The 19,289-nt window shown below is 35.8% G+C and overlaps 1 protein-coding gene across 6 annotated transcripts in view; it reads left to right on the top strand.

Annotated features, from left to right (window-relative positions):
- Nucleotides 1-5,103: 5,103 nt before the first annotated feature.
- LOC132109386 (solute carrier family 4 member 11-like) overlaps nt 5,104-19,289 on the top strand; it is a 38,410-nt gene continuing 24,224 nt past the window's right edge. For 2 of the 6 annotated variants that reach the window (XM_059515406.1, XM_059515408.1), the window contains exons 1-6: nt 10,886-11,014; nt 15,565-15,615; nt 16,312-16,428; nt 16,959-17,002; nt 17,852-18,071; nt 18,210-18,291. In XM_059515406.1, the coding sequence (XP_059371389.1) occupies nt 10,975-11,014; nt 15,565-15,615; nt 16,312-16,428; nt 16,959-17,002; nt 17,852-18,071; nt 18,210-18,291 (554 nt within the window). In that variant the 5' untranslated portion in view covers nt 10,886-10,974. Of the gene's footprint in view, nt 5,186-6,749; nt 6,814-10,885; nt 11,015-15,564; nt 15,616-16,311; nt 16,429-16,958; nt 17,003-17,851; nt 18,072-18,209; nt 18,292-19,289 lie in introns of those variants that run through there. The other 4 variants (XM_059515407.1, XM_059515409.1, XM_059515412.1 and 1 more) reach the window with 4 other exon arrangements.

Raw genomic sequence — 19,289 nt, forward strand, 5'->3', positions numbered from 1 at the left:
AAAAAACAGTCTGGTTTTAAACATTTAACACTTTTACTTTCTTCCAGTTGAAGCTTGTTTTAACAGTCTGTGTGTTTACTGTAAATAAATTATAATACTAAAGTTAAAGTATTTGCAGAAGTAGTCCCACACTTTGCTGCTACAGCATTCACCTTTTTCAGCCATCTGTAGGCAGAAAGAGAGACGGAGAAAGAATAAGCATGTGTATTAATAATATCACCATGTATCATTACTCATGTCATCATTAGAATTATAATAATAATAAACTGGGATCTCCTACATAGGCAAAAATGAGAAATATATATATATATATTTTATTTGTCAAGCAATAGGTATTACCTACTTATATTTAACAATATTATTTCAACATTTTCCTGTTATGTCTGTAAAGCTGCTTTGAAACAATATGTAAAAAAAAAAAAGCGCTTGTTCAGCTCACATTTATTTACATGTCCCCTCTGGTTTAATCATTTCTGACGCACCTACTGTAGTTACTGTAACTACACTATATTTGCTCTCACAGACACATTCACAACAGACCCGTATATCTTCTCCTCTTCTCTTTGTGCAGTCTGAATCAAAACATCGTCTTGCCTACTATTACCGGAAGATTACGGAATCAATTCGAAGTTGAATGGTTAACGTTAGTGTCATGAACACACCGCTGTCAATTTTGAGAAGAACCACCTTCAAACAAGTTAATAGCAAGCATTTAAGGGGCCTGCTAAAAAGGAAGCTATTAGCGTTAGAGTAACGTAACCAGCCTGAATTCACCAAATTGTTCTCTGGACCTGAGGGTAGCCTCTTCTTCCTTGCTTCTCTCTTAATTCTCATCAGCAGGACTAGCGCTATCGCTCGCTTCTTACAATGGGACAGATACATGTTTGCTGCTGACCGAAAGGAGGAGGAACAGACTATGAAAGAGCTCCCGCTAAACGTTTTTAAAACTCCGCCTATGCCATAGCGCAGCGCAAATTGCGTTGTATCTGAAGGGCAACGCTGAGCCCAGCGGCAAGCGCCGTGCATACCGCGTACTGTGTGAAAGGCCCAAATACGCGGTCATTATGTGGGAAACACACCGCAATAGAATAAGAATAAGTTAAACGCTAACGTTATAGTTTGACCTCCTATTAACGTTCGCGCTCTTCCACTGATAAACATGGTATTAGCTTTGTGGCTAATCTAATATAGCAATGCATTAGCGGCTGTAAATGATGTTACAGAATATTTAGAAGTAATAATGATAGGACCGTTAGCTAGAACTACCACAGTTTTTATATACAGGGTATGAACTAAATCTACAATCATTTCACATGACGAACGACAGACTCACCGTCAAAACAGTTGATCGCTTTCTTCTGTAGTGGACTTCTGGCCCTGTTGTTAACTCTGGAGCTGCAGAGCTCCCTCTGCTGGGCACACTATGCAACACTCATAACATGAGTGAAGCTTGAGACTCTGTTTCTCATGTTTCATCGGCCGTTATAAATGCCGATGCCGATTTAAATGCAATTAGCTTATATCGGCCGATAATATCGGCCGGCCGATATATCGGTCGGGCTCTACTTAATACACTCACTCTTCATTGGTTGATTTGTTCTTTATAAAAATAAATAGAAAAAACAATGCAATACGTTTTTTGCACAGTTACATGATTTGTGGGTTTTAAGTCTGATTTTCTATTCAGTTTAATGTTCTGGGATCTGGGCAGACATTGCTTGCTGTCTGGGTTGGGTCTGGGCTATATAAGGCTCAGGTGTGGTTTAGATTTGGGGATTCTGGTTTACTTAAGGCTGAGAATTGGCACCAGTAATAAAACCTGTTTTGGCCCAGATCAGGGCCAGCTAAGGCTGATTAACTGGCTGAGATTTGGGCCGGTTATGGCCCATGTGTGGCCCAAGTCTTTAATCCAGTTCTGGGCCACTTCCGGCCCGTCATTTTTTGCGGTACTTGGGCCGAGGGAAAAGTCATTGTGTGGCCCGGATATGGGCCAGAAGACATTTGCTATGTGGGTTGCGTGCTGGAGGGCTTGCTTTTGTTATGAGTGAAGTGTGCCTGGCTACCTTGAATGTGAACTGTGCCAGAAACATTAGGAAAAGAGCCATGTTGAATGAAGTGATGAAACAGAAGAACCTAGATGTTATCTTACTACAAGTAAAAAATGCTGCTGATTTGGTGAGGGAGTTTGAGGGTACTTCTGTACTGAGCCATCATACTTCAACAAGTGCTGGAGTTGCTGTTTTGTTTGCAAAAAGTTTTAGTCCAGTTTCATATGTTGTTGATGGAATCATTAAAGGCAGACTTAAACTGATAAACCAGATAAACTGACATCAGCTCTCACAGATGAAGACAACCAAATTTTAATAGATTACAACTCTGGGGCATACACTCCCAATGCTCAGGACCTTTTTCCCTGTCTAGAGATTTTACCTAATCTTGATGGATGTACAGGTTTGTTTTTAAAGAATTGGCAATCTTTGTGGTTGGATTTATTTTCAACTAAAGGTAATTTGTTGTATAGAGCATATTTTGAAAGAAAGGTTGATACACCATGGCGCTCTTTTTTTTTGGCCTAAATGAAAATATAAAACCTGAGTGAAGATCTCTGTATAAGCAGCCATTATCAAAGAGGGCAGGGGATTTACAGTGGAGAATTCTTCATGGTATCATTGCTGTAAACTCTTTTATTTCTGTTTTAAATCCAGAAGTTAGTTCGGAATGTCCCTTTTTTTTTCAAAGGGAAACAATTTTTCATGCTTTTATGCAATGTTCTACGTAGATTACAACTGTTATTAACATTATTAAAAGACATTTTTAACTGTTGTAAAGAGATTTTTTTATTTTGTTTTGGGACAAGCAAAACTGGCAATATATACCAGTAGGAAAAGAAAAATAGAGCAAAAGCCTTGCCAAAGCATCAAGTTTTTTTTAATGATGGTGAAATCAAGAGTGATGATTGATTTTAAATTTTATAAAACTATTGATGACTTGTCCATTTTTGAGATGATTTGGTGTTGTAATAGAGCATTGTGTGTTATTTCAGAAGATGAGTTAGTTTTTTTTTTGTAATAGCCCCTCCCACCCTCTTTTTGGGAGGCTTGATTGTATTTATGCTGTGTTGCTTTAAAGTGTGTCGGTTAGTTTTTTCCCTTCTGTTGTAATAGTTGTGTGAGTTATTGTGAATAAAGTTTGTTTCAAAATTCAATTCAATTGAAGCTTGGTTAGAAAACCCCTCCTTTTATTGTTTTGGCCGTCTGAATCCCTCTCAGCCTAAGTTATTCCTCATTATGACTAAGTGTCATCCCAATGTAAACGAATACATTTTTTTTTCTTGACTTCTTGGTTGTGTGCCGGTGTGTTGGTGGAAGCAGTAGATTGAACTCCGGACAGCACCCTTTTCTTTGGTGTCGCTCTTGATGTGCGTGCACGTGGCACAGCTCTATGGAAGAAAAATAATGACAAATGTCAAAAAAAAAATATTTGAAAGTTGAAATTGAAATGTTTGTATATTTGAAATTGAAATGCAAACACTGTTAATACAATGCATTATTTTTTATTTTGTTTCGAATATATTTCTCATTATTTTTTTTTCCATACTGCTCCCTCATAACGCTTTGAGCACATATTACATCTTCTCAACGTCATATGCATAATGATAACAGAGGGCATATTCTGAAGATTTTAAAACCGCCAAGCAACCCAAAATAATCTGTTTTGTTCAAAACAATAGTTGAAATTACATCCAATGTAATTAACAAAGGCCTTAGAGTCATGTACTGTAGATTAAATCCCTAAGAGCATTACTATCCCACAACACTTGTCCCTGTACCACATTGACAGATGCTTTTAGAAATGTGTGCATTTATGCTCTTGTCCTGAGAATCACAGCATTGTGGTAACCACATCTTTTAATGAAGGTGCTTTAATAACTCCATCTTCCTCAGGGTGTAATGAATAAATGCACTTCTTGCAGATATGGCAATTATCAGACCAGAGAAAGTGATTTATGTAGGTGGCATGCTCCTTCATGTATTTACAGCTGAGAAATTGATTTTTAGCAACTATTGGCAGAAAAAAATATATTAAAGGGAACAAGTTTTTGAGTATACATAAATGTGTAATTAGTTGTTTCCAGGAATCAGAGTAAAAGACATGATGGAAAAGACGAGATGCAAATATAGAGTCAAAGCCACCCTGCCATCCCTTTTTTTTTAATGCATCTAAACCCAAAGCATGAAGTGAAAGTGAATCATTTTTATGAAATACTAATGATTTTGGTATAATGCAGGCTTTTCAGATAAGTTTAGAATGATTATGGAACCAAAGAATTCATGAAACAGGAAAAAGTTAAAAGGTAACATACAACAACATCAAATTCACTACTTGGTTACTTAGAAGACTAGTGACATCAACCCAGAGTCTCACCTTTACTCTGTTGCAAATAAATAAAAAAGATAAAGAACAGGCACGCAGGATATATAGTAGCCATAAAATATGCTGCATACAATTGTGCAAACATCAGTGTCTCAGCAATGCATGCTCTATAGTGAATGGGTGCCATCAGAATGAGAGTCCAAACAGATGATAAAAACATCACAATAATCCCCAAGTAATCCACACCACAACACACAGTCCATCAATTCATGTTTTGTGAAATAAAAAGATAATAAGATAAGAAATAAGAGAAGTAAGAAAAAAACTTTCCAGTTAAATTCATGCTAATAACAATTCATACTAAACAGAATGTCAAGACTGCAAATATGAACAAGACTTTCTTTTACATTCAAAACCATAATGAGAAAATTTTAACTGCAATTAATACAAGTAGTTGCATGTTTAGATCTAAAATTATTATTATTGCACCGTTTAAATGCTGTGAAAAATATAAAACAAAACACAAGTACAGTATAATTATTATAATTTAATTTTTTGTGTTCATGTTGTGTTGTAGGCTTAACGGAAATATCCATAAAATTTATGGAAAGTTGCCAATGCATTTATCATTGCACTGCTCTGCCTTCTGTTTCTACTCTTCTGTTAAACGTTTAACGAATGTGGCAGTGTAGCTAAGTATTTAAGATTGTCTGTTAACCTGAAGGACAGTTCATTTCCCCCTCACACGGATTCAGATCCTCTTCATATAGAGGTGAAATGGCAGAGGTCACAGGGAACCGTTGGACTGCAGGTAGGAGACATGCACCCTAGTTTTTAAAGGTGGTTGCTGATAGCTGACGTTGTGCAAAAATATTTGTAAAAGTTATGGGAGAGCTACTTACTATGGTCATGTTGCATTAGCACAAGCGTATTGGATTACTCCCTCCACCCAATTTCCTCTCGAGTTGGGGACCAAGTGTAGTCTGTTCTACATATTGCAACACACAGTAACAATGAGCAAACAGTGTTTACTCCAAAGCACAACTAAATGTAAAAATGAATGCACCTATTGATAATAACATTCGTTATATATCCTGTGTTTTGTTTGTTAGCTTTATTTATTTATCTGGTGCAGTGGTAATGGTTGACTGCAGTCTATGTGCATTAACTGTGCCTTTTCTACACTCTGTCAAGTATTCATCTAAATCTTTCCTCATCTTTGCTTGAGAACTGAATTTTACACATTTTCATTAGTTTGTGGTATCTGTCTGACTGTAAACCCTAACAAATTGAATTTCTTTTTAACATTTGCATAAAATCGTTCCTTCAAATAAACAGTGTCTCGCAGGAATGTAGATGTTCTGAATGTTTCCTGAGGACTACTTGTTTTCATTAATGAAAACCCTAGGGTTTAGAAATGGCTGTTTTATAAAGGAAATCAGACTATTTTTCAACAGGTAGAATTCAGTGCATTAATAAGTGCATAGTTCATAGTAAGTAATTAAGTGATCTTTATTTCTATAGAACCATATAGAGCAAACATCAGAAGGTCATTTACATCCAAAAAAAAACCAAAAAAACTTCAATGGTATTCAAACCATACCTTCATATTTTTGAATAATAAAGTCTATCCTCTCTTTAACTTGGTTGTTAAGATGTTTTGTGTTCATCTGTTTCTCCCATTTTCTCTTTTTACACTGACTATCACTCTATATAGGATAAAACAATCAGATACAACAATAATCTCTCAAATATTTATTACAATACTGATAAATTGAACATTGACATCAATGGTATGAGATGACTGGATGCTTTCAGCTGATTTTCTGTTGAACTGTCACTAGTTCAAAATGTCTAACATTGATTCACTAACAAAAACAGATCAAAAGAGTCACTCATTTTCAGATTTCGACATCACTTGTAATGATTTTAAAAAGCACATAGTTCATGAGCCGGGAAGGCTGGAAACTTTCCATTTAAGAGAATCTTTGGTTGTTTCCCAATTCAACAGCTTCATTCATTCATTCTTTCATTTTTTGTTTCTTTCATCATCCTTTGCGTTGTCCACTCACCCATAATCCTTTGCAGGCTTTGCAATTTACAAAACAGATTTAGCAAAACATGAATCTGTACGGAGCTCGTCCAGTTTTATTGTGATGCAAGACCAAAAAAATAAAAAAAAGATCCTGGAGATGAATGCATTGTGTTTTGTTCTGATTTGTTGTAAATGGATCACTTAATGCTAAACTGTCCATTATGTAAAACACAAAAAGTTTCATGAGCACTGTTAATGATACACAAAAGGAGTTATATAAATATTAACAGTATTCAAGTGGAGTGATTGCAGACAGCCTCAGAAGGACTAATAAAGGAAGGATGCAGTCTTTCAAATACTGTACGAAGCACTCTTTCCCAGGATTACTGGAAACGGCCAGTCAGGTTTTTTGGAGCAGGTTAGAAGTAAAAAATTTAAATAAAAAAATACAATAAAAAAAGGCGGCCCTCCAGGAGCCGGACTGGACAATGAACAGTTTAAACAGAGTCTGTGTAAAAAGTGCAGATCTGAAATGGTGATAATTGTCCTTCATGTCTGATGCAGCACAGTGTCTCTGTATAGCCAATGTTGCTTTTTCTTTTCTAAACTCAAAATTTAAGAAGCGTTTGAGTGCTCAAAGCTGCTTTTACTACAAGGTGTTTTTTAGAGTCTATTTTGGCTCTCAGGCCAGCATTGGTCTTCAATCCTGGCGTCTCACTGCACATTTGTATGTTAATCTCTGCTAATGAGCTGATGATGTGATCTGTGTTAGGAAGAGATAGAAAAAGTGCAGTGCCGGGGGTTTAGAGGAGAGAAAACTATTGCTGTAAATTAAAATCAGTCTGCATTAATACATTACTTCGAGGTCCTTTGGCTCTACATCAGTAGAGGGCACTGTTGACATTCACTAAAATCAGAGGATTCTTCAACTTCTGGCGGATGTCTCACAAGATATTCTTCATATATATTTCTTTAACCTTTCACAGACACAGACTTTAAAAATCTTTTTTTTTAAATGATGTTAAATTATAAGATGAAATATGGCACATCTGATGTGTGAATCATGACATTAAAGGCTATTTAAACGGCTAATTGCAAATAGTGACAGATTCTGTTTATACTAGATACTGGCAGATAGTCTATACTATTTGCACCTCAGTTTAATGTTATACATTATAAAAACAGCATGCAATAATAGCATAATCAGTGAGCGCTTTATTCCCACTTTTATTATATTTTCTTCATTTTCTTTTAAAAAACAAACTCTAGACTGATGTTTGAGATGCCACTCTTTGTTTGCCTGGCAGGAGTGACATATTGATGACGTGGATTGATAAAAAAATATTTGAGGTTCCAAGTAATTTAGAATGTAATAATGCAAAGGACCTAGTGTTACACTAGAACACTAGCACTTTTTAGAAACTTTTTAGAAAACGCAGTTATTACGAGTCAGATTTATTATTTCTCCAGTCCAGTGCTGGTCAGAGGACCTCAAGAGCAGATTCAACAATTTTTTTCGCAATGTCTTGTTACTTGGCATGATTTAGTTGGGAAGCGTGAGATTGTGAGGCAGAGTCTAAGCGTGTGTCATCCCAAAAGCGCAAGAGCTGGCAGTGAATGGGTGCCGTCAAAATGAGTCCAAACAGCTGATAGAAACATCACAATAATCCACAAGTATTTCACACTACTCCAGTCCATCAGTTAACATCTTGTGAGGGGAAAAGGTGTGTGTTTGTAAGAAATAAATCCATCAAGACGTTTTAAATTGAAACCTTTTTTCTGGCTACAATAATTCATAATAACGCTTCCTCTGATGATAAAGTTCTGTTGTCTCTCACATCAAAATCCACCCACATATTCGTTTAGAGCTGTTTAGGACTGATTTTACGTGTACACCTTGCTTGATCTGTGCAGATTTCTCTCCTGATTCAGACAAAACCACTGGAGAAATTATGGATTATGGACTTGTATTTTAGCAATTAGAAACTCCGTAATGATGGGTTTGTTTCCTACAAACACACAGCTTTTGTCTTCTCCAGGTGTTAACTGGAGTGCTGTGGATTACTTGTGGTGTTTTTATCAGATGTTTGGAGTCTCATTCTGACGGCACCCATTCACTGCAGAGCATCCATTGGTTAATAAAATTAAAAAACAAATCAAATTCCCATAATGCAAAGGGTATTACAGTTACTTACTGTAAATGGAATTTGCAGTATTATACTGGGGGATATACAGTAAATACATTTTGGGTGAACCATTCCTTTTGCACAATACATAATTGGAGTTGTGATTAAATGCCACTATGGTGAAAAAAACTCTCCAGTGTGCACGTGTATATATACATTGTTAGTGAACAAATGGAATATTCTAGAGAACAAAGAGTTTATTTTCTATAGAAATGATCCAGTACACAAGTTTAATTATGCATGTATGTATGCAACCCTGTTATTTAACAAAACACTCGCAGGATGACTTGAAGTAATGTGATAACTGTTGGCTGAGGTGGTGTTTGAGTCATATAATTATGAATCCTGTCACAATGTTTCTGTGTGTCGCCCCCTAGCAGCATCCAGATGCGTAACACACTGCTACGCTTCAGGAGGATAACGCTGTATACCTGAGGCCTGTACATTAACATGCCCACCAACAACTTTTACTGCCACATTGCATGTTTTTCTTCCATCATTTTAGTGGTGTTCAATCTGTTTAGGACTCACTAACATTTAACAGAGCGCCAGAGGTGTTTTGTGAAAGCACCCCCTCTTTGATGTAAGTTTAGACGAGAAAATAAAGGTTTACAAGGCATCTAACCTCTACAAAAATAATTAGCAGGTATGCAATGAATGATTACATTATTCTAAAGGAATTCAATGGAAAGCACCAATGAAGGAATGAAAGAGGGAGGGGTGAACATCACCGATTTTTTAATTTATTCAGATAAGCTGTGAAATAATAACAGTTTTATAAATAAAAATAAATAGTGTTGATTACACTCTCATTTGCTTCATTTTATATGTTATGCTCTTAATTGACTATATTCTGATTCAGAATGACCTTCTGGGCTTTACTCAAAATATGATTTGAAGAAAGTTGATGGCAAATCGAAACTAAATTTAGTTTTGCTAGTTTATCTTCTGATTTTGTCAGATCGTTACTGTATTTGTTACTCCAAATGTGCAGTTCTCACTCTGCAGTCATTATTACTCACTTTGAAGATTATTAAAGAGGATATTCTTCAGTTATTCAACAGCGGCTTTGTGTAAATTTACCAAATTGAGCAGATTCGAGTTATTACTGGTGTGATGCCAGGTTAATTTCTCCATGGTAGCATGATCTCGACCGCAAATTTTAATTATCCTTCCACCTTGCCACGACTTACCCTGCATTAATTCACATTCATATCCGCTCTCACATTTAAGACTACTTTTAAGAAATTGTTTAATTCATGAAAGTTAGTTTATATTCAGACGTTTCAAGCATTTTTCAGGCAGACCAAGTGCAGGGCTCAATTTGGACCATAAATCTTATTCTATGATACAGTCTATAGATAGATAGATCGATATTTGATATGTAATATGCATTGCTAATTTGGACAAATTTAAAGGCGATTTTATTAGTATTTCGTTTTTTTTTTTTTTTTTTTTGCACTCTCAGATTCCAGATTTTCAAATAGTTGTATCTCGGCCAAATATTGTCCGATCCATACATCAGTGGAAATTGTTTATTATTATTATTATTATGAATATTATTATTATTATAATTATTCAGCGTTCAAATGATATATAAATCTAATTTAAATAACAATAATAATAATAAAAATTACCCTTATTTCTGTTTTTGAGGTTCATGATCACACATGTTGATTTATTATCAATGTTGAAAACAATTTTAGCTGCTTAATATATATATATATTTTTTTGATGTGATACTTTTTTTCAGGATTATTAGATTCATAAAAAAATAATAAATAATAATAATAAAATAACAATATTATTTAAAATAGAAATCCTAAATAACAGTATACAGTTTAAGAGAAATAAATAAATTATGACAAGAAATAAATTATGTTTTAAAGTATATTAAAAGAGAAAACTGTTGTTTTAAATTTTAATAACATTTCACAATATTTCCTTTTTTTATCAAATAAATGCAGCCTTGAAGGAGAGACTTCACTTAAAAAAAACATATACAGTATGTGTGTTTTTGTGTTACAGTATATACTTTTTACATTTTTGTGTTAATGATAAACATAACCCAACAATTCCATTCTTCGTTTTTACTCTCTGCATATCCCTGACATTTTTTTATTTTATTTTACCATTCCAGTAAAGTCCTTCACTGTTGTTAGAAATGGCTTTAATAAGAGCCAATATCTTGAGATGTGTTGGGTTTCATTCGTGTCTAGTCTCTGACAGGCACTGGGACCCAGAGGCAGAGCAAACCCGCCCTGTTTCACTGCACTCCACTCACTGTAGACTCAAGTGCTGGCTGAGGTTAAAGGTAGAGCTGTGAGCAGACACACAGTGAACTTTGTGATGGGTTGATGGGCTACACTTCTGAGGAAAATGATGGAAAGCAAAGAAGTGCTTCATTTTGTTACGACCGGTAAGTTGAGCTGTTTTTTCAACTCTGGAAACTTACAGACTTGATTGGATGCTGGGATAGTCAAGTCATGCTCAGCGGGATGGAGACCTGTACGTGGACAGAGTTGTGCACACTTACTGTATGTACAGTATTAGTTTGTCTCTTCATAGGTCATTTGTAAAATCATTTGTTCTGCTTGAATGTGCTTAGATTTGGAAAATTACCTGGCAAGAGAAAGGCTTCTCTTTTTAATCCATTGTGCATTATCATTGATTCCTATTATGCATATGGTACAGTGATGATACGCTTTTATAAAAATAAACAATAAAATAAGAAAAGTCAACAGTTACAGACAGTAACATAACACTTGGAAATTTTGAGAAATACTGAGATGGGAATTTTTTTTCTCTCTCCAAGAGGATTATTTTCTCAGATCTTTAAGAACTCTAACAAGTTTTTAGCCAAAGTTGGTGATACTTATAATATTCAGTGCGGTGCAAAATTGAATGTACATTGGTGTAAGAATGAGTCAGGCACAGGATTCAGCTGCTAATATAATAAAATAATAATAAAAATTAGATGCAAAGCAAATCTCATGATCTGTATATGCCAGATAAACATGATTGCATTGAAATCACTAACAAATCCTGAATAATAATAATAATAATAAAGCATGAGATTGCCAGAATTAATCTCTCACATCAAGCTTCATTGTTTCCTGCTGATTAAATTGGTTATTAAGTTTATTCTGTCTGTCCGTCCTTAAGGAACGACCCAACTAATTTGGGGTCAGTTCCAATTTACTGTAGTTCCTGTGAAAGGTACAGAGCTTTTCATGGAACTATTATTTCTGTCAACAGCACAGGACAGCACAGTCAGCAACAGGAAGTCAGCGGGCTTGCCAACAGGAAGTCTAGTGAGGCAAGTGGCAGAGAAAGATCACAACAACGGAGAGGGGATGCGTTTGGCATAGTCAGCAAAATATGTTTACATGCTTTACATGAACATGATCAGATTTAAAGATGTTGTGGAGTTTGATTAGCTGAGTGCTGCTGATGATAACAACACTGGGACTTTTCACTGTTTAATCAGTTGCAAGTTAACAACTGACACACAACCACATTTGTGACCCTGGACAACAAAACCAGTCTTAAGTGTCAAAATTGAGATTTTGTCAGTCATCAGTCATCTGTAAGCTGAATATATGAGCTTTTCATTGATGCATGGTTTGTTATGATAGATCGATATTTGTCTGAGATACAACTATTTGAAAATCTGGAATCTGATGGTACAAAACAAAATCTAAATACTGAGAAAATCATCTTTAAAGTTGTCCAAATTAATTCTTGGCAATGCATATCACTAATCAAAAATTAAGTTTTGATATATCTTCATCATTCCATGATGTTGGTAACAAATATGGAAATATATTTTCATTTTCTTTGTGCTGTTTGATGTTTTTCATCAATATGGCACACAATAATCCCATTCAAGTCTATGTGATGAACGAGTTAATTTAAGTAATCAAAAAAGTAGTCAGACTACATTTTATAAAGCAGATTATGTTTCTAACTGTGTCATGTGAATTGTAATTATTAAGGGACTACTATTTGTAAGTAATCTGTAAGTAAAAGTGTTGATAAAGACATTTATAATGTTACAAAAGATTTCTATGTCAGATAAATGCTGTTCTCCTGAACTTCCTGTTCATAGAAGATGAAGCTTAGCTGTTTTCAACATGATAATAATAATAGATGTTTTTTGAGAAGAAAAGCAGAATATCATAATGATTTCTGAAGGATCATGTGGCTGGAGAAATGCTGCTAAAAATTCAGCTTTGAAATCGCAGGAACAATTGACATTTTAAAATATATTCTAATAAAAAAACGTTATTTTAGATAGCAAAATATTTCGAATAGTTACTGTTTTTGCTGTAGTTTGGATCAAATAAATGCAGGCCTGGAGAGCAGAAGAGACTTCTTTAAAAAGAAGTTACAAAGTGGATGAATAACGTGATAATGTATAGTGGTTTGGCTTATAGCTAGCAGTACTAGATCCTCTCACAAACAGTCTTTGAGATGCTTCTCTGCTTTCCCTTACTTATTTCCATATTTGCTTGCTCAATCTATGCATATCAAATGCAATTTCACACTTGCGAGAGTGATTAGCTGTGATTAGCCTCGTGCCTATGGCCTAATGTGGTCATAACAGACTCTTTCTCTTGTGATATTGCGTTATTATTTTCTTTGGCTGCTTGCTGCGGATGCTGTCTCTAGATCTTAAGCTGTGTTGAACACAGAACAACGCTTTAAGGCATCTATTAAGGACTCTCAGAGACTGTGTTGTCACACAGCGTGGATGTCCAGCCATTACAAGACTCGTGTGATCCCCATTTTGCAGCAGATCTAATTATTTATTTATTATTAAGCAAGCGTTCCTGTGCAACAAATGATAATTTGTCACAAAGATATAACTGAATCCATTTGTCCAAGCCGTAAAGTGTCTAATCTGAGGACTAATAGAAACAGAGAAAGTTGTCTGTTAAATTAAAGATGGCGGGATAATGGTGAAGCTGGAGATGGAAACACATGTGCTAAGAATATCCTCTAGCCCGTGATACGATTTTTGTGCAGAGAATGATCTCTTCATCCCATCCACCCTAAAGAAAATATGTGGCCATAAGCCTTCCATGCATGTCGCTATGAGGGCTGGTGTAAATTGGATGAATTTCAAAGATTTTCCATGAAATTCCAGTCTCTTTGAGGGCCTAGAGTAAGTGTTTGAAAGTCAGAATACTGAATATACAGGTGCATCTCAATAAATTAGAATGTCGTGGAAAAGTTCATTTGTTTCAGTAATTCAACTCAAATTGTGAAATTTGTGTATTAAGTCAATTAAATGCACACAGACTGAAGTAGTTTAAGTCTTTGGTTCTTTTAATTGTGATGATTTTGGCTCACATGTAACAAAAACCCACCAATTCACGATCTCAACAAATTAGAATACTTCATAAGACCAAAGAAAAAAAATAACAACATTTAGTGAATTGTTGGCCTTCTGGAAAGTAGTGTACGTAGGCAGGTGCCAAATCCTGCTGGAAAATGAAATCCGCATCTTCAAAAAGCTGGTCAGCAGAAGGAAGCATGAAGTGCTCCTAAATTTCTTGGTAAACGGGAGCAGTGACTTTGGTTTTCAAAAAACACAATGGACCAACACCAGCAGATGACATTGCACCCAGATCATCACAGACTGTGGAAACTATGAGCTTCTCCACCTTTCCTCCAGACTCTAGGAGCATGGTTTACAAATGAAATACAAAACTTGCTCTCATCTGAAAAGAGGACTTTGGACCACTGGGTAACAGTACAGTTCTTCTTCTCCTCAGCCCAGGTGAGACGCCTCTGATGTTGTCTGTGGTTCAGCAAATCTCTTGACTCTTCTGTGTGTGGTGCTCTTGATGCCTAGACCCCAGCCTCAATCCATTCCTTGTGAAGTTCACTCAAATTCTTGAATCAATTTTGTTTGACAATCCTCATACGGCTGCGGTTCTCTCGGTTGGTTGTGCATCTTTTTCTTCCACACTTTTTCCTTCCACTCAACTTTCTGTTAACATGCTTGGATACAGCACTCTGTGAACAGACAGCTTCTTTGGCAATGAATGTTTGCGTCTTCCCCTCCTTGTGAAGGGAGTCAATGATTGTCTTCTGGACAACTGTCAGATCAGCAGTCTTCCCCATGATTGTGTAGCCTAGTGAACCAAACTGAGAGACCACTTTGAAGGCTCAGGAAACCTTTGCAGGTGTTTTGAGTTGATTAGCTGATTGGCATGTCAAAATATTCTAATTTGTTGAGATCGTGAATTGGTGGGTTTTAGTTAAATGTGAGCCAAAATCATCACAATTAAAAGAACCAAAGACTTAAACTACTTCAGTCTGTGTGCATTGAAGATTTTTTAAAATAGTTTTAAAGGCCACATGAATTCAAAGTAATATTCTTTTAATGAAGTATTCCAGTGTTAATTATAAATGATTCATCCATGTACATCGTTATAATTTTTTATTATTATTACGTATCCTTGTAATTTTTCATCAGCAACATCCAGACACCTGTCACTCATGAGATCTTCACAATAAGCAATTAATAATTAGCAAACAACAGTGACCCAATAAACTCCAACAAAATCAATCATGTCTTCTTCTCTCTCTCTCTCTCTCTCTCTCTCTCTATCTCTCATTCGAGAAGCTGTTTCGCTTGTACACATGCTATGATGCACATGCAAGAAAGGATTATCATAATTACTGTTTCATTCCAACTTATATATATCTATCTATATGGAAAATATATCTTGATGTCTTTTGTGAGATCCGCCATGATATCATCATAGTACATCTCCAAAAACATAAAAGTACCAGCCCAGTACTTTTTAATCCTTTATTTTGAATTTGATATTGTTGTAATTCCTCTTCTGACCACTGAAATTAATTTCACATTTACACACCTTGAAATATATGTAGAAACGCATTTGCATGACAGTGTTTATGTTGAGCATTTGAGACCTGTTTCTTCCACAGATGCTTCATCACCTGGGCAGACAAGAAATGGCCACCCGTTCCAAAGGATGGGTGAGAACCAAACATTATTTAAATAAGATTTACCATGCCAAGTTCAGTTAGCAAGCTCTCTGTTAACTTGCAGACAAACAAAACAGGTTTACGAAGGCTGAGGGTGAGATCTGACGTGAGAAATACTGTAAGCGGAAACGTCTTGATCATACAATCGTGCATTTATTAAATATAACTGGCTCAAATTCACCGTAACGCACAGTAAATAGCATCAGACGGCTAGTAAACAGACTTCACAGTACATCACCCCAACAGCTGCAACCTCAGTTAATTCCTCACATAGTTTAGCTCATGTCATGATTATACTCTTCCATGCAAAGAAAGAATTTATTAGGACAGCTTTGGTTCTATTGCTCCGTGTGCCTGGTTTTGTGCAGGTTTCTCTTTTATGAGGCCATGGGTGCATTGTGTAGCTTTAACAGATGGTGCATATATTTTTGTGAGGGGGATGCAACTGCAGTCACGCCATAAATAGCGTTAAATAAATATTTCTACGCTCAAGATGAAAACGAGCTTGATTCATTGAACAGGAAGTGAACACCTCTCTATGTACAAATGCACAGTGCTATATTTCATCTACCAGCTGCAAAAGGTCACGTCAGACCCAGTTAGGCAGGGAAATGAGATTATAATAATCATCTTAAAGCTAAGAAAGGCCTACTTGAGGAGCACTATTATGACATGTTGATGTCTCAGATCTGCGAGACGCGGAAACAGAGGACAGCGGAGAAGAGATCCAGAGGAAACGAGATGTGCTTGCCGTCCAGATGGACAGAAGTCACTATGAGACGGATGTTCAGCCAAGCATCTCAGGTCAGAGCGTGTGATGCATCTGAGCGCTGGTTTGGATCTGTGTGTGTTTGTGGCTCAAATAAAATTCTCTTTGAGAGTACTTCAAAAATCTAAAAATAAAATATATCATTGTGATCGTTGCCTGAGGTATAGAAGGATCCCGGCAGTCTCATCCATCTGCAGCAGAAATTCTCTGTGTTCACTTCGGGCCTTAAAAACAATCAGTATTGTTTTCATATCTGGGCTGATGTGTTTACGGCACTGGGGAAGCAGGCTGTGCCAGGTCTTATTCTTAAGTGACTGCGGTGTCAGGGTTCAGGGACCACAATGCTCTTCTGACGTGTCTGTGCTGCAGACTTGGAGACTCTTTGACTATTTATAACCAGCGAGACATAATACAGAGGGTTCAGGGCTCCGAGATAATGAATGAAAACACATCGTCTGGGAGGCCTGGCTCAGTGGTATGTCCTTCAAACTCATGCATCCATGTAACAGCACAAGGGTTTTAACAATTTATCACCCCCCCCCCCCTCTTTTCCTCCTATAAATAGACGCTGATGCTTCAGGATTTGGCCTTCTGCATACATCAAGAAGAGTAAGGCTTTCTTACTAAGGCTCTTTCATCATTTACATCCATTGTTTAATTGATGTATTTATGGCTGGGCTTCCTCAGTCATGAATCGCTCTCATTTTTATGGTCTAAAGTAATGCGATGGAACTCATAGACATTATAAATATACACTTTTAATTCTGACTAGTTTTACTGTTTTTGAAAGAAGTCTTACATGCTCATCAAGGATGTGTGCAATAATACAATAAAAACGTTAATAATGTGGAATAATAAAAAAAACATTGGAAAAATAATATTTAAATGTCTTTTCTATTTTAACATTTCTGCTACTTATGAGCTAAATTTTTTGCATCAAGTTTTTACTGTATTTTTGATCAAATAATGCATATTCAATATCCAAGCCACTAACAATACCATTAATAATGGGTCATTTATTTCAGTTAATTGGTTTGTTTGGACAAGTTTTGTTTAAAAAATAATTAAATAAAAATTATATATATATATATATATATAATTTTTATTTAATTATTTTTTAAACAAAACTTAATTAATTAATTAATTAGTTAATTAATTTTTTATTATATATATATATATATATATATATAATAAAAAATTAATTAATGGATTCACTGATTCAGAATCACTCAGTGGTCCAGTAAAATAAATATCTAATAATGTTACAAACAAACACAGATGTTTTTTGTGAGCAATGCCAATGGGTTCGCTTTGAATAAAATGATGTGTAAATGTAATGCAACTGCTTTGAGAATTGGTTTAAATGCTTGATTAAAAAGAACCAAATTCAAAGAATCATTGATAAACAGGCTTGTATTTGCCAAGGGACCCCTTTAGAGCTGTTCTTTCCTGCTGCAGTATGTGAAGCTGGTGGATTTTCTGGAGGAGGTGAGAGCTCACAGGGATCTGGATGGGTTCTTGGCGCAGGCCAGCATCCTGCTGGATGAGAGGGCGTCCTCCCTGGATGAAGTGCTGCGCAGAATGCTGGAGCATGTGGCCATGGATGGCCAGGGCTGCTGCAATGCAGAAGAGGTCATGCATGCTCTGTTCACAGATGCCGGAGGACAGGAGGCCAACGGTGAGCAGCGGGCCATCTGCCCCAAAGGTCACAGGTCATCCAGTCTAGCAGTCCAGGGGATGAGCTTAATGGAAGACCCACTTTCTTTAAATAAAACCGTGAATGTGTTTTACAGTATTCTCTCTCTGTCTGTTGAAGTTCACTTGTTGACCGAGACCATTCAGGGAGTGACAGCAACAGCCACTGGAGTTCGCTACCAGCAGTCCTGGCTCTGTGTGCTGTATGTAGAGTTTAAACATCAATAACTAAGCACTTAAAAATACATACCTACATATCTAAGCCATATGTAGTGCACCTGCATGTTTTTTTTTTCCAGTATTTTTTGACCAGGGACCCTGTTACATCTTAAGCCTATAATATAGATGCATATGCACATGCATGCATACTTTTATATCTATTTATGGTGCTACCATTAAAATAATAATTGCACTTTGTTTATATACAGTATATTTACATAAGAAATTAATTTAACCGTTGGCCAAACGTTTTTTTTTATGCTTTTTAATAAACATTGTCTTCTGTTCACCAAGGTTAGGTATATTAGATTAAAAATACAGTAATAATAGTAATATTGTGAATTACTGATCCAATTTAAAATAACTGATTCTGTTTGAATATATTTTAAAATGTAATTTATATCCGTAATGGCAAATGTGATTTTTCAGCATTATTACTCCAGTCAAGAAACATTTCTTATTTTTATCACTGATGAAAACAGTTTTTTTGATACTTAATGTATTTATGATATATATATATATATATATGTATATATATATATACCAATATATATATATATATATATATATATATATATATATATATATATATATATATATATATATATATACATATATATATATACATATACATATATATATACATATACATATATATATATATATACATATACATATATATATATATATATATAGGCCACGACTTTGGGAAGTCGTGGCCTAATGGTTAGAGAGTCGGACTCCCAATCAAAAGGTTGTGAGTTTGAGTCCTGGGCTGGCAGGAATTGTGGGTGGGGGGAGTGCATGTACAGTTCTCTCTCCACCTTCAATACCACGACTTAGGTGCCCTTGAGCAAGGCATCGAACCCCCAACTGCTCCCCGGGTGCCGCAGCATTAAAATGGCTGCCCACTGCTCCGGGTGTGTGCTCACAGTGTGTGTGTGTTCACTGCTCTGTGTGTGTGCACTTCGGATGGGTTAAA

This window comes from Carassius carassius, chromosome 29 (assembly GCF_963082965.1).
Source record: "Carassius carassius chromosome 29, fCarCar2.1, whole genome shotgun sequence".
Classification (NCBI taxonomy): Eukaryota; Metazoa; Chordata; class Actinopteri; order Cypriniformes; family Cyprinidae; genus Carassius; species Carassius carassius.